At 36.7% G+C, this 15,306-nt stretch overlaps 1 protein-coding gene across 1 annotated transcript in view; it reads right to left on the bottom strand.

The window, feature by feature from the left end:
* Positions 1–141: 141 nt before the first annotated feature.
* Positions 142–15,306, bottom strand: part of LOC109929394 (SPHK1 interactor, AKAP domain containing) — a 105,676-nt gene continuing 90,511 nt past the window's right edge. Inside the window, exons 8-12 of the mRNA XM_048604102.1 lie at positions 11,355–11,516; positions 6,022–6,108; positions 5,372–5,424; positions 5,089–5,273; positions 142–1,261 (exon numbers count right to left, since the gene is read on the bottom strand). Of these exons, the coding sequence (XP_048460059.1) occupies positions 1,115–1,261; positions 5,089–5,273; positions 5,372–5,424; positions 6,022–6,108; positions 11,355–11,516 (634 nt within the window). The 3' untranslated portion in view covers positions 142–1,114. The remainder of the gene's footprint in view (positions 1,262–5,088; positions 5,274–5,371; positions 5,425–6,021; positions 6,109–11,354; positions 11,517–15,306) is intronic.

Genomic DNA, 15,306 nt, shown 5'->3' on the forward strand with positions numbered 1-15,306 from the left:
GGCCAAGCAGCATCATAGGAGCAGAGAGGCTAGCAGCATCATAGGAGCAGAGAGGCTCGAAGCGTCAGCCTCTCTGCTCCTATGATGCTGCTTGGCCTGCTGTGTTCATCCAGCCCTGCACCTTGTTGTCTCTGTGTAAATACAAGTCTTTCTTTAAATGTCAGATTTGATAGTTTTAGACATGTGACTGAGTTATTTTCAAAAATTAGTACAGACTTTTTAAATACCAATGTATTGACCACAGTGCGTAGTTTCCAAGTGGTTTGATTCCCACTTATTTGTTTGTGTTGCCAGACAAAATGGTCCCTGTAATGAAGCTGGCAGGAATTCATACAGTAGTTATATCTCTGAGTGGCAGCACTTTGCAAAGATTTTGGTTTGGAGAAGCTGCATGTTTCAGTCTTACATTCTGATCTCTGACCTAATATTACATAATCATTTAAACAGATAAGCAATCTCAGTACATCAAAATTATTGTTGCAGTTGTGATTAACTTGATCTATACAGGAACTTAAAGGTTGTTTGTGTAGACATACATGCTCACTGTACCTACATTACATAATTTTCATATGATTGCAAAAATATTTTTAAAAAACACTATCCAAATCTGCTTTAAAACATGCCACACAAATATACATGTACAATACACACTTGGTAAAAGCTGACAGTTGTTGCTGTCTGATACATTATGGCTTCTGCATGTCAGTGTCAGCTTCTTCACATGTACAGTACACATCAGATAAAAGTTAGCAATTTTTTCAACTTTGTACAGTGTGTTTTGTTTATATCAGTGTGCGTACACTGCAAAGCATGGGTACTGCTTTGGCAATATAAGAGGATATTTATCCATTATAATCATAGATATATCAAATCTGTCAATGATAGAAACACCATATCTTGAGTATAAATAGAAAATTGTTTCTGACTGACCTCCATAAATTGATAGCTTTCACATGTTGTGTACAGTACTGCTTGGTTTTCCCCATGTTTACATGATGTATGATTAGTCACTTCAAGGAGAACACAAACTGGCCTGAAAATAATCATAAGAACCTACTCCAAAAATTGACTATTATACTTGTTTATTTACAAAGTCAAAATTGAAAATTAACCTTTAGCTAAATTCAAGAAGCCAGTCAAACAGACTTGTTGTGGAAAGGCTTCCTGCCTCCTCCTGCACTTTACAATACTGCAGAATTGCAAGAAACAGATCTTTGAGCTTCCAAGCTTTCTTGTGAGCAGACTGGACAACATCTAAAAACTGAATTCAAACAAAAGAAATAAGAGATTGCATAACAGCGCCTGGAAACATATCGCTACATTGTCAAAATCTTGAATAACAAGCTTTGACTTGACAAAACCCTCAAAATACAGTAGTTTACTCATTAATTTTCACATTTCTCAAAACTAAAATGTTGGAGAAACTCATTCTGAAGAAGGGTCACCGGACTCGAAATGTTAACATTGTGCTCTTGCCAGACCTGAATTTCTCGAGCCATTTCTGTTATTTCGTTTTTCTTTGTTAGTAACAGATATACTTGTTGGGTTTAAAATTGATAAGGAAGATTATTAAATAGTTTGGCTGTACGCAAAGTTAGCATGGTACCAGGATCAGATTATTACAGAGCATTTTGTTACAGAGCAATAAATCTATCAGTCAGAGCGCTTGAAGTGACAAAAGTAGAATGTGTGAGTACTTGAAACTTCTGAGTCCTTTGTAAATAAATACTGTGCAATTGACACTAGAGATCAGAGAGCCAGAGCTGTAAATCAAGTAATATTTTTCCAGGGGCTGAGTTATTTCAACAGAGTAAGCCTTTTTGGGCTCTCAGCCAAGAATTCATGATGAAGCTCCTTACAGTTTACAGTATCTCCAAATTTCATGTCATCTGCAAATTTTTAAACTGTTCACAGTACAGCAAACAGTTTAGGTCATTAATATATATCAAAAAGCAACCCATGAGGAATACCACTGTGAACCTATTTGAAAAGAAATGGCTCATTACTACTCTGTTTCATGTCACTCAGCTAATATTGTATCTGTGTTGCCATTGACCATTTTGTTCCCGGAGCTCTAACTTTACTTTTATTATAACTTTTTTTAAGGCCTTGTAACACATTTCAATCATACTACCCTAATTTATCCTCTTCTTTATGTTGCAAAGTTGGGTAGAGTACTTGTAGGTTGGAAGACAGGATGTTAGAATTTGGTGTTTGTAAAATATTGATGTTTGTGAAATGATGGGGGGAAGGCAGTGCGTGGTCACTTTAAAAGATGATGTGCTTTTTCTAGGCTTGGAGATTTAAAAAAAATGTCTGTGTGCAGCTTGTGGGTTAGCACAAAGCATCTGAATTGTAACATTTGTATCAATAGGCTATATGGTTAGCAGGCCAAGCACACTTTTATTTTGTTATCAAGACTGCAAATTTGAATTTAGCCAATTAATTTAAACCAGGCCCTTAGATACTAAAAGCCAATTAAATTTAAATCTGATGGTTTTGGCAACATAGGACCCAATCCTATTGTAAAAAAAACTGGTGTGTCATCAAGGGTATAAAAGATGAGGGCATTTGGAAAATCAGGAGAGAACCAACTACCATCTGATAAGAGATCAGCTCTCTCAGCTCTTAGAGAAAGCATCATCTAATTAATAAATGTACCACAGCACTCTTAGCTAATATCCCAGACAGAAGAATTCACAGAGAGAACATTTCTGACAGAAGATCAATAAAGAAGGCACAGAACATTCTAGAAGATGTGACCTGGTTGTAATTTCGAAAGACTAAATTCTAATCTTTTATTATTTTGGTTTATTTAAGATGGATTTATATTTGTTGGAAAAGCAAACCATTAGAAACTTGCTTTCGGGAATAGTTGGTAGTTAGAGGGGAATTGTTTGATTTATTAATAGTTCAGTTAATTTGTTCACTGTTAGAGTTAGATAAATAGATTGTTACTTGTTTATTATAGAGTGAGTGTCAGGGGTTAATTTCATTTAACCACTCATTTATAACAGATTGGGGGTGAGAGGCAGGTTATACCATTTCTCACATTTCTTTTAACAGATTATAGGGTGAGGCAAGCCTCTTTGGGTGTTTCGGTTTTAGTTATCGGGGAGTCAGCCTCTGCTTTATAACAGCTACCTCATCAGAAACACCAGTAAGTTTGTTAGTTTTCCCCTAACAAATCCAAGCAGACTTGCCTTTAATAACTTACATACCCCTCATTAGCTATTCATTTTACATAGAATAACTCTTTCTACAACCTTTCCCACCACCAAGGTTAAACTGACCTGTAGTTTCTGAGCTTATCATGACATCTTTATTTGAACATGGCTGTTACATTTTAATTCATAAATCCTCTAGCAGCACCTCTGTAACTAAACAGGATTAGAAAATGATGGCTAGCACATCCAGAATGGTCATGCTTACTTGCTTAGTATCCTTGGATAAATACCATCTGATCCTGTTACCTTGTTAACTTTGTGTACAGCTAAACTATTTAGATAATTTTCCTCATCAATTTTAAACACAGCAAGTATATCTGCTACAAACAAAGAAAAACAAAATAACAGAAATGGCTAGAGAAATTAAGCAGGTCTGGCAGCATCTGTGATAGAAAACAATGTTAATATTTCAAGTCCAGTGACCCTTCTTCAGAACGAGTTTCTCCAGCATTTTAGATTTTTGTTTTGTTTTTGATCCAGTATCCACAGTTCTTTTCTTTTTATTTAAATGTATCCGCTATCTCTTTATTCATGATTACTTGGCCAGCATCATCTTCCTTGATAGAGACAGAGATGACATATTTAATGAGTACCTCAGTCTACCCCTTGCCCCCATTTTTAAATATCTATTACATCTGTAGTCAGTTGGACTCCTTTTGCTATTATTTCACCATTAATATACTGACAGAAAACCTTTGGCTTCCTTTTAAGCCAGCTGTCTGCTCTCATACTTCCCTTGCTTCTTCAATTCCCCTTTGAAGCTTCTTCATTTAGCCTCTCTGCTCCTATGATGCTGCTTGGCCTGCTGTGTTCATCCAGCCCTGCACCTTGTTGTCTCTCATTCAGTCTGGTTCTGGGTTTTATTATCCATCCATTACATTTGCTCATTTTCAGCTTCTTCTTGCTTTCTACCTCTTCCATCATCCAAGGGAACTCTAGATTTGTTTCTCCTGTCTTTTCTTTTGAGGTACCAAATGTACCAAAACTATCTCATCTCTAAAGGTTGCCTGTTGTTCAGTTACAGATTTGCCTACCAATTGTTTATTTCAATTCAACTGGGCAAGATTTACTCTCACCCCCATTGAAGTTTGTGCTAACCCAGTTGGCTATTCTTACTATAGATTGTTACTGTTGTTTTCTGTAGCTGACTTGATGCTTATGAAACAATGACTACTATCCCTCAAAATATTCCATTACTGCAATTTCAATCACTTGGCCCACCATTTTCCTAAGAATTCCTCTTAATGGTTTAGAAATTTATTGATGCAGAAAATTCTCCTGAGTAAATTTTGGTTCTCTCTGTCTTGTTACTAATATCCCAGTTTATTGGATACTGTGAAGCTCTGGAAATCCGAAACAGTGAGGGCTCCAGGTATTGGAGGGAGTGAGGGCTCAGTGATTTGGATACAGGGAGAGTTTGGGGTTTTAGATAAATGAGGGTTCTGGGTATTGGAGACAACGATGCATTTAATATTATTTTAATCATTATTTCAATTAAGTTTTTTAATGTTAGTTAATATTTTAATACTGGCACTCTACAATCTGTATGATTGCATTAATGTTCTTTTTTTAATTATTAATTTTCTAATTGTAGAGCTTAGGTGTAAGTTGCCTGTTGTAGTTCTGACACCTATTAATAATAGAAGTACAGTCATCTGTTCTGCAGGGACCAAGATTCATTCAGAAGGCAAGGCTAACCCATACTGCTATCAGCTAGCTACTGTTTGCTTGACCTGATGCTGAACTGCCAGGTTTTTGCCAAACTGTCTCCTGCCCTGGAAATTACATATGATACAAGAAGCACTATGTGGAGGAGACGAGAATAACCCGCAAGCAATTGCTATACTCAAATGATAGGTACCTTTTGAATCTTCTTTTCCTTGGATTTTTTGAAGTAAATCACTGGAAAACCAAGTTCAGAAGCAGCTATCCACTGCAAGATTGCTCGCAATTCTGAGTCAACACATTCAGGGCTCACGTCAAAATTCAGCACAAGAAACTCCCTGTGGCAACTGACTGCTTCCATTGATAACTGAGATGTGCTTTCTGAAAAAAATTTAAAAATAACTCTATGTTCATTCATGTGGAATGATTGACAATCAGAAAGTTATTTGTTTGATTATCCAACACATGGATTACCTTACCATCCAAATGCTCCGTATTGTCTTTCACTGACTCCTTTCCACTTACGATTTCACTGGCAAAACAAAGTAATGATTATTTAACAACGCATTCAGATTTATCATTTATACTGATAGAAGTATTTCCTCTTTGTAGTTCATTCCTTTTCCTATTTGAATTGGTATGTGTAGCTTGCAATGCTATTTTCCACTTATAAATAAGACTAAGGATGTTGATCTTTGTTGTGTAATTTGGCAGATAGAGCTTTAATGTAAAATGCACTTGACCAGAGCATTCTTTATCCAGGATATATCTACAGTTAAACTTGTGCATATCTAGACTGAGATTTTGGGTTGAATTTTTGCACAGGCACTGGGACCCCGATATCAGACCCTTAGAGCGGCTGAAGCTTCCAGGTGGTGACCTCTTACTTGACCACCTTCGTCCTCACCACTCTCTCTTGAGGCTGAAGTCCCATAAACCCTTTCGCTGCTTGCTGTTTTGAGGAAGGGTCACTGGACCCGAAACTGATGCTGAGTTTTTCCAGCAATTCCTGTTTGTGTTCCCTTGTTACTGCACTAGAATGTCAACTTGGGAAATAAGCACAACCCACAAGTCTTGAACTGCTAAAGAATAACTTCCTTTCCTTATGTTTATGAAGATTACTTCACACCTGGGTAAAGCACGTGATGAAAGGCTTTCCTGATAGGTATCCAGATCCACTAAGCCAAGACTACTCGAAGCACTGCTGTTCCCATTGCTAATGGAAACAAAGAATTCAAAATTAAACAGGAATATTTCTCTACAACAAAAAGCATCCTTTCAAAAGAATGTATAATTAATGTAAAGAATTCTCCCAATCCAACTGTTTCACATGTATTTTTACACAATCCCAATGGCTCAAATCACTTCCTATTCTTCTTAAATTTATTATTAAATGCTTTGGGTGTTTTTTCTATATTTAAGAGGCAGTATAAATATAAGTTGTTGAACCACATTGAATTAACTGCATTACCATCTACTTTTTGTATAGCATCCCATTTACTCATGCACAATTACTCTTGAGAAATTAAACCAATTCCCAGTCACGCCTATTTTTATAGCGCTATAATGGATCACATTTTGTTTACTTTTAATACACGTTAATAAATTAAACCACATAATGATGCGGCTGTACAGAACTATAATGAACCAAACCAACTTCCATTAACAGAAAGTAATATGCTGAACTAAGATTTTATTATTCTGCATTCATTTATTTTGTAAAGCCTTAAGCCCAGCCAAATTTAATGTAGTAAATTCAAGATTTAATTACATTAGTGTAGAAAGTTCAGACAATGTTTTCTATTTCTATTTAAATTGATTTGCTAACCCAACAATTAAACATAACATCAGACTAAGATTATTAAATGAGCTATTTTTACCTTTGGCATTTATAGTGTACTACAATTTAATAAAACATCAGCAGTTTTCACCTATACTGCATAGCTCCAAATCCATCTTTAATCATTGATGATGCTTACAATAAGGAAACACTAATTATGACAGGGTTGATTTTAACTTTTTGAATTTAGTGTTAACTGAGTGAAAAGTAGGTCATTCAATATAGTGCCCGGTTAATACCATTTTGTCAGTGCCCTGTCACTGGGTAGTTGAAGTGCCAGTATGTTTCAAACAGAAGGCTTCTTTAAGTATGCAAATTGCACATTTTATGATGCACATAGAATCTCAATTGCCATTATAGGATAGGAAGAATTTGTACCTTTCAGGGTCTCAGGAAATGACAGCCCAGTAAATGCTTTTGAAGCATAATTATTGTCATGATGTGGGGAAACACAGCAGTCAATGCTTCCACTGCAAGATCCCACCATTAGCAATGTGAGAACAACTAGGTTATCTGTTTTGGGTAAAAGCCGAAAGAACTGTAGATGCTGTAAATCGAAATGAAAACAGAGGTTGCTGGAAAAGCTGAGCAGGAATGGCAGCATCTGTGAAGAGAAATCAAAGTTAACATTTCAGGTTTGGTGACCTTTTCACAGAACAGCTGGTCTGAAGAAACGTCACCGGACCCAAAAGGTGAATTTTGATTCCTCTTCATGTGCTGCCCGACCTGCTGAGCTTTTCCAGCAACTTCTGTTTTTGTATCTGTTTTAGGTGTTAACTGATGGATAAGAGTCAGCCGGCACATTGGGAGAACTCATTCAATGTCTCAGCCAAAGAAAGAACCATAGTCAATGCAACATTTCCTTGGTGCTACAGTAAAGTTTCAGTCTAGATCATGTGCCCATCCCTGGAGTAGGTCTTGCACCCACAATATACTGAATCAGAGGCAAATCTACTATTTTAATTATGGTTAACACCTTGGAGACAAAATGACCTGAACTGAGTCTGTCAAGCCCACCCATTCAGTGGGCATTCTTGGAAATACAATCTTTTAGGAGACAGCATCCTAATTGGATGGTAGGAAGGCTCCCAACACTGCAGGCTCAATCAGGAAGCTTGAGGTCAGCAACACTACAACAAGGGGTATGCAAGCTTGAGGGCTTCTCGAGGATGGACAAGGATGGCACCTTTATCTTATTCCATTCATTTCTCTCAGTCCAAACGTGTCACCCCCAAATGAGATGCTATTCAGCATTGGTGGGCAATTTAAACGGATGAGCGCATTGCTCAGAATGCTGCCTTTATGTTTGGAGTAAGAAATGGGATAAAATGAAAACATCAAAACACATTTTTGCATCACTCATATCCTGGATAGCAAAGAGATGGGAAACAAACCAGAATGTGAGAAATGACAGGGATTCCTGCACAAAATTGATTCATTTGAAGTGAATATTCTAAATGTTGGTTAATGGGTTTTGGCAGTGAGAACTCAAGATGTTTCCTACTACATGCACTTGTTACAAGACATGCATCTGATTCATAAATACAGCTTTAACAGGTTGTGACAATTATTACATACTATCCCTCTTGTTCGTAAAGATAAAGCTCTGAAGCTTATTATCTTGGCAGGAATATATATTACTATTGAGGAAATAAGCTTACAAAAGAGATTTCCAAATTGATCCTACAAATGAGTCCCATTAATGAAACTGTTGGAGTGAATCCTTCTCAAGAATATTTTAATTATAGAATGAAACATTGCTAAAATGCATTAACATGCATGTAGGTTATCTGATACTTTAAACGTTTACACAACAACTCAGACTGTGGTGGAGCATCAAGTGATCAGCATGCTGTGGACTTTATTTCTGATTGCTTTCAATCAGTGTGCTGGTACTGATCTTCATAGATATACTTTATCAACTCTTAAGACACCTAACCTCTACAAGAAAGGACATACTTTGTCAGAACTTTTCAACTTGCACTTTTTATCTAAAGAAATGCAAAGGTAAAGGAAAAACAACAGTTTTTACTTTATGAGGAGGGCGTTCTGATTGGTTAACAATTCTGAAATTCTGCTCTTGAAATACTATTCTGAGCTCCCTGAGACAAGGTTACATCAAAGACAAAATTCAGAAATCAACAAAGTACTTGCAGGGAAATTAAGATTAGGTAAGCTAATCAATTTTTCTAAAAGCATATTAAACATAAGGTTGTTTCAGTTTTAATTTCTCAATGTATTGATAATGTTAAAGTGAGACATGTTCCCATATTTGTAGCTTATTTATGTGATATGAGATTGATCAGATTGATGGTAGGGTTAGTAATTTACACTGTGCCCTATGCTGCACTTGAATTGAAGTGCACAAGCTTCTTTCATTTTTAGATTTGATGCATACATTGCTTCAGTAAATGACAGCACTGGCTTGAAACATTATTACATCTTAAACCTACTTGACCAGAAAAGATTTGGCAATGAAATAAATTATGCTATTAAACACACACTAAATCTCTGTGACTGCATACACTTAGAAAGCAAGGAGTTTCTCTTTGTATATAGTTTAAATTGTGTCCCACCTTAAATCAGTTGCAAAGAAGATTCATTGGACTCCAATCAGAGCCTTTCTTTCTCTCTCTGCAGATGCTGCCAGACCAGCTGAGTTTCTCCAATACTTTCCGTTTATATTTCAAACTTGCAGTATTACCAGTATTTTGCTTTTGTGGTATTTGCTGAGTTTTAGCTTCTCTATTCCCAGCTACCCCACTACAAATCAACATCCATTGAAGACAGTGAATCCTTTGAAAGTGATCTAGTACATGTCTATTACATAGTTCTAAGCAACTTGTTTAATTTTCATATGCAATGTGAATGACTGGCAATGTTGTGAGGCTTCAAGGTCAATCCAGATACAATTTGGAAAACTCGAGAACGAGACTGAAATGGTCACCCCTTAACCAGCAAAACTATATCAACAGAATGCGCACTATTCTTAATGATGGGTCCAAAATCTTTTCTATTGGACCTGTAGCTCAACATGACCAAACAACCTTGCTCAAAAGTAAGCTAAAACAATTGTAGGAACAATGAGCTGCTGGGTTATATATGTGATTGGGTTCATCCTCACAACATGGTGCATCCACAAATGCATAGGCTGATGAAAAGTCACTGGAATCAAAACCTACTGAGTTTCTTCAGCAACTTCAGTTTTTGTTTCAAGTGTCTAGCATCCACAGTTGTTTGTTTCATTTTATGCATGGAGTGCCCAAGATACACAGAAGTGATGTTACTTTACACTCTTTTTTTATGACTGGTTCTGCACAAAATGAATTGGGTCAATTGCTGCAATCAGAGCTGAGCAGGTTTACTATAAACATGGTGAGGGGCTCCTTCGCATTTGCGAAGACCATACAGGACTTCTACATTAACAGCAATGGGGTATTCATGTCCTCGTTTAATATTGTTAACGTATTCACCAGTACACACTGAAGGATTCCATAAACATTTGCACTGCAGCACCATATCACAGTGATCTAGTTACTACTACCACCATGTACATCTTTGAATGTATGAACTCAGCAACTCATACAGTTGAGTTCAGTTTTAACAACACCATATATGCCCAAATAGATGATGTTGCTATGGAATCCCTACTCGCCAGCTCCTGCAAACCTCTTTGTTCGATTCCATGAGAAATGTGTTTTCAATGTAATGTCACCTAGCATCCTCCCCCTTGCATACTTCTGATATGTAGATTGTACATTTGCTATATTTGAATTCACCACTACAAATAAGACTTTCCTTATATGCATGTCATAATGAGCTCTATCCTGCATTCAAATCCAAATACCAAATGCAGCAAACAAATGAGAAAGCAACTCTAGTACTCTCTGCTACACTCTATCTTCACTTATCAATGTATGCAGTTGGATTGCTATGGTTCCATGCACTATAAAATTTATCTTAACAGGAACATTGTAAATAGAGCCTGAGCCATTTGTTAACTGGGCAAGCATAATGCTGAAATATGGTACACCAAAGCCATCTTGTCCCCTGAATAGATCACCTCTCACTGTATATTGGGTGAACTTATGAACAGTCTTAAGGCTGTTGGTCCTGAAAAGTGCCCATACTACCCATATTACCATAGAAAAGTAAGCTCTTGTGCCTGGTTTAAATTTAAACTAATCTTGGCAGATAAGTGCCATTATCATCTGGTGCATTCTTCATTGCAACTCCTTTACCAATCAAAGTCCGCTGGCCAAACAATCATCACTCTCTTCTTATACAGTATAAAATGTTATTTTCCCCTTATATTGGTATTTATTGAAAATTGTCTTGATGTCAAAGACAAAAACGCTTTGACACAAGGTTATTTTTCCAGCAGTACTCAAGTTCTATAACACCAAACTTTCATTCGGTGCAATGTCACTCATTTTATTACTTTTCACAACATGTCGCGTGGTGATCAATAATGTTAGGTGCACAAGATACTTTAATCTTATATCAGTGAGCAGCCTGATTGGACCCTAACATTTTATCACCACCCTCAGGTTGTAAATTTAAATAGCAATCGTAGAGTCTCTTGTCCTTCACTAAATCAACTATGATGTTCATTTAACAACCTTTCACTAAGATGAAGATAGCTACTGCTGTCTTCTGCATGATCTTCTTCATTAACGAGCTGTGACCAGCTCCCCATGCTATCATCGCTGGTGCTGAAACTGCATGGAAGCTCATCAGCTCCGACCTTCTCCGTTGTCGCTGGTATGGAATTCTTTAGAATGCTTATTGAGACAAAAAAAACAGAAAAAGGAAATTAATCAATGGAACGTTACTGAATAATTAATTTAAATATTTTTCCTCTTGTTCCATTTCCTTCTTATAAACCAATCATTAAAGAAGAAAATAGATAAGTGGCCAATTTTCCAGGCCTTTGCTAATAGTGCCTGCTAGATTGGTCCTTCACGCACTATTGGGATGGAAGAGGAAACACACCAGGCAAAAGTTACGAGCCAATGAAACTCATTATATGAGCTGAGCCTCCTGAACTCACTGCACAGGTGAATCGGGCAGCTTTGTATATTATGGAGGCAATTTTCCAAATTTACAGGTTCTACCTAGTTGAAAGGACTTCCTACAGAGAACATGTAGCTGAATTCAATTGAATGTACAATTGTGAATGTTTGTAAGTTTTGCCCATTTCTGACAGGCAAGGCTCCTCAATGGAAGCATAAAATTAGAAAGTTACCCTTTTGTGAAATAGCAATGTACTAACATTTCATTTAATATTTGCAGCTAAATTGTAGTGGGTTTCATGTTTATTTCCCCATACTCAAATTATAAATACATGATAGAACCAGTAACTGCAGCAATAAAATTACAATCGTCTATGAATTGGGATTCTGCGTAGCTGCTGTACAACCTGCCTGGTTTTCACTTTTGCATGCTGTGGTAAACCACTAGTGTGGTTTGGTACCCAAAGTGCATTCAAGCCAATGGTAATGAATATTGAGTTGGTTACATAATGTGAATTAATCAATTCATATTTGTATTCTGCCACTGAAGCCAACTGCGAAAATTGTAATTTCAGTGCAGTTTTTAATTTTATGGGTCAGTTAAGAACAGCCACTGCTGTCTTCTCCTTGAAGGTGTGGACTTTGATATTTAATACTTATGCATCATGGTGGCCAACTGTCAAATCACTCTCTTTTGGATCCGTATTTTACACTGTAGACTCTTATTCTCCTGAGAGCAGAAAGAGATTTCTACAAGGCTGAATTTCTCCAATTGATAACAGGTGAGTGAGTCTCCTAGGTGCCCATTCAAGTTTCGAATACTAGCTACCGCTAGATTTCTAGCTTTCCAATCCCTGCTAGAGAAATGTACATTGTTGTGTTGCAGTAGATTAGTTCACAGCAAATTACTGGGTCTAACAAGCTTTGAAGCTACAAAAGATCTGAAACATGGGTCCCAGAACTGGAAATGTTGATTTGAAAATAAAACTTTATAGTAATTCAAATGGCTTAATCCATGAGGTATCGTATGTTTGTTACTATATGTTGAGATACACGAAACAAATACTATTCTCCACCGCCATCTTTGTGAAGCTGGAAGGAAATTTTTATACAAGCATGTGAAATAGTAGCAGAAGTAGACCATTCAGCTCCTGAAGATGGTTCCATCATTCAATAAAATCGTGACTGCTCTGTTTGTGCCCTAAATTTCACATTCCCGTCTACTCCTGATCACCATTATACTAGGTCTTTGAATACATCAACTCCAGTCATAGACTAGCTGACTATATTGGCACCTTCCAGAGAAAAAAAAATAGATTTGATATAAAAACAAAGCTGGAAATTAAACTGCTAGTCTAATGAGGAAGTCCTCTGTATAAAAAAAAAGCCTTGTAGAGAAATATCATCTCCGTATTGATCGAATGTGCTGTATTAAAACTGCAGCTAATCAGATATACTTTGCTTAATTGGTTTCAATTTAGATTTCTTTTGGCAGATTGTTTTCACATGTATGATTTAACCACAACACATTTTTAAATTTACAATAAGTGTTTTGCCATATGTTGTTTTCTCTTATTTTGTTATGTTTCCTTCTTCTGTGATGTGCCAATAGCCAGTCTCTCATGGTCGCCTTCTCTCTCTCTCCCGCCTCCCTCTTATTAACACATGATGATATTCACAATGAAAAGGTGGAACTTTATGGCTGTGAGCTTATAGAGCAGATTTTGAAGTGGTAATGTATGTAAAACTGCTAGAATTCACTGTCATTATTCCACAAGAGTAATAGCAATTTAGTGGTCAGCATGTGCTCAGAATAACATGAAAATCCTGAGGTCACTATCAGTCACTGATCGCTCCTCCAAACATTGTACTTTTGTGGCCGCCCCAGCGCACAATCTCTAAGCAGTCAGTGAATTGACAACAACTTCCATTTTCAATGCTGTAAAAACTCTTGAATACTTTCCACTTTATCTAAGAAATCAATAGAGTTTTAATAATGGACTCAGTTTATCAACAAACTGAAAGCCCTGAAATTGAATTTCAGCATTTTTCCTCATGATTACAATTCCCATATTTTAAAATTATTTTAATTTTGTTCATAATATTTTAGTTTCAAACTAATCAATCATATGTTTTATGATCTGAAAATTTAAATTAAAAGCAAAGGGATTCAGCGCTTTTAACTGTTTGGTTTGCTGTTTACTGTTCATGAAAATGCTTCAATATGATTTTCTGCTTGCCCTACTTGTTAGCATCATTGCTGGGGAATTCCATTTCACAGAGATTACTAGATCTGTCTGGACAGTGTCCTTTGGGGTCATTGGCTGGAGTTGTTGTTTCATCACTGACCACAAAATTCCCCAGCTTGAGATCTACAGTTGATCAGAAAAACAAACACTTCATATTAAACTATATAATCAATGATATTCCTTTAAAACACTGCTGTCTTCAAGACCAACATGTCATCATTTAATAACACCAGCTGTCAGAATTGTTCAGTTACTTGTCTGCCAATCACTGTGAAACTGAGAATGAAATTATGTACAGAGAGGCATTTTGACAACTTTATTGGCAATTTTGTTAAGGGATAAGCACACTGAATGATACAAATTGGGTCAAATCCAGTTCTTAAATTAATTCAAAACTGCTTTTTGGAATAGCCAACATAATGTGCCTATCACATGTGACAATATTTTTGCTATTTTACCACAAATATGATTGGGGAAAATGGCTACTTTAAATACTGTGTTCGAAATAACTGCATTTATTCAAGTTAAAACAAAACAGGTTGAGAAATAAGCAGTTTAGATGCAGATGAACACACTGATTTTTCTTCATTACTGTAACTAATCAAGAATCCATTTACGTTACCTTTGTTGTTGGTGAATAACACTTCATAGAGTTCAGTATTGCGAAGGAACACTGCAGGCCAGGCAGCATCAGAGGAGCAGGAAAGTTGACATTTCAGGTTGGGACCCTTCTTCAGAAATTTCTAAAGGGTCCCGACCCGAAACATCAACTTTCCTGCTCCTCTGATGCTGCCTGGCCTGCTGTGTTCCTCCAGCCCCACACTGTGTTATCTCTGACTCCAACATCTGAAGTTCTTACTATCTCTAGTATTGTGAAGTCTTTGATATCTTTTTATAGCTATTGAGCAAGAGGAAGACATAGATACAAACAAACAGAAAAAGTTTGGAAACAGCATGTTGCACTGCTCATGTGAGCTTAAATCTTCACCGTAGCAAGGACAATAAAATGATTGAGATGGTTATAATCAGTTTAGGGGTGGTGGAGAAGGTGCAGGTGTTAGATATAAATTGTTAGATACATTACTTAAGGCAAATAAAGATTATTCGCTTATGTAGGGAAATGCCATTTATTTATTATTTTATGATCTTATCAAAAAGCTATCCAGACTAATGGGAATGTCATCAAAACCATGTTTCGAGCGCTTAAAAAATAAATCATTCATGCGATGTGGGCATCACTGGCTGGCCCAGCACTTATTGCCCCTATCCTGAATTGACCTTCAGAAAGTGGCGGTGAGCGACCTTCATGA

Source organism: Rhincodon typus, chromosome 13 (assembly GCF_021869965.1).
Source record: "Rhincodon typus isolate 14 chromosome 13, sRhiTyp1.1, whole genome shotgun sequence".
Lineage (NCBI taxonomy): Eukaryota > Metazoa > Chordata > Chondrichthyes > Orectolobiformes > Rhincodontidae > Rhincodon > Rhincodon typus.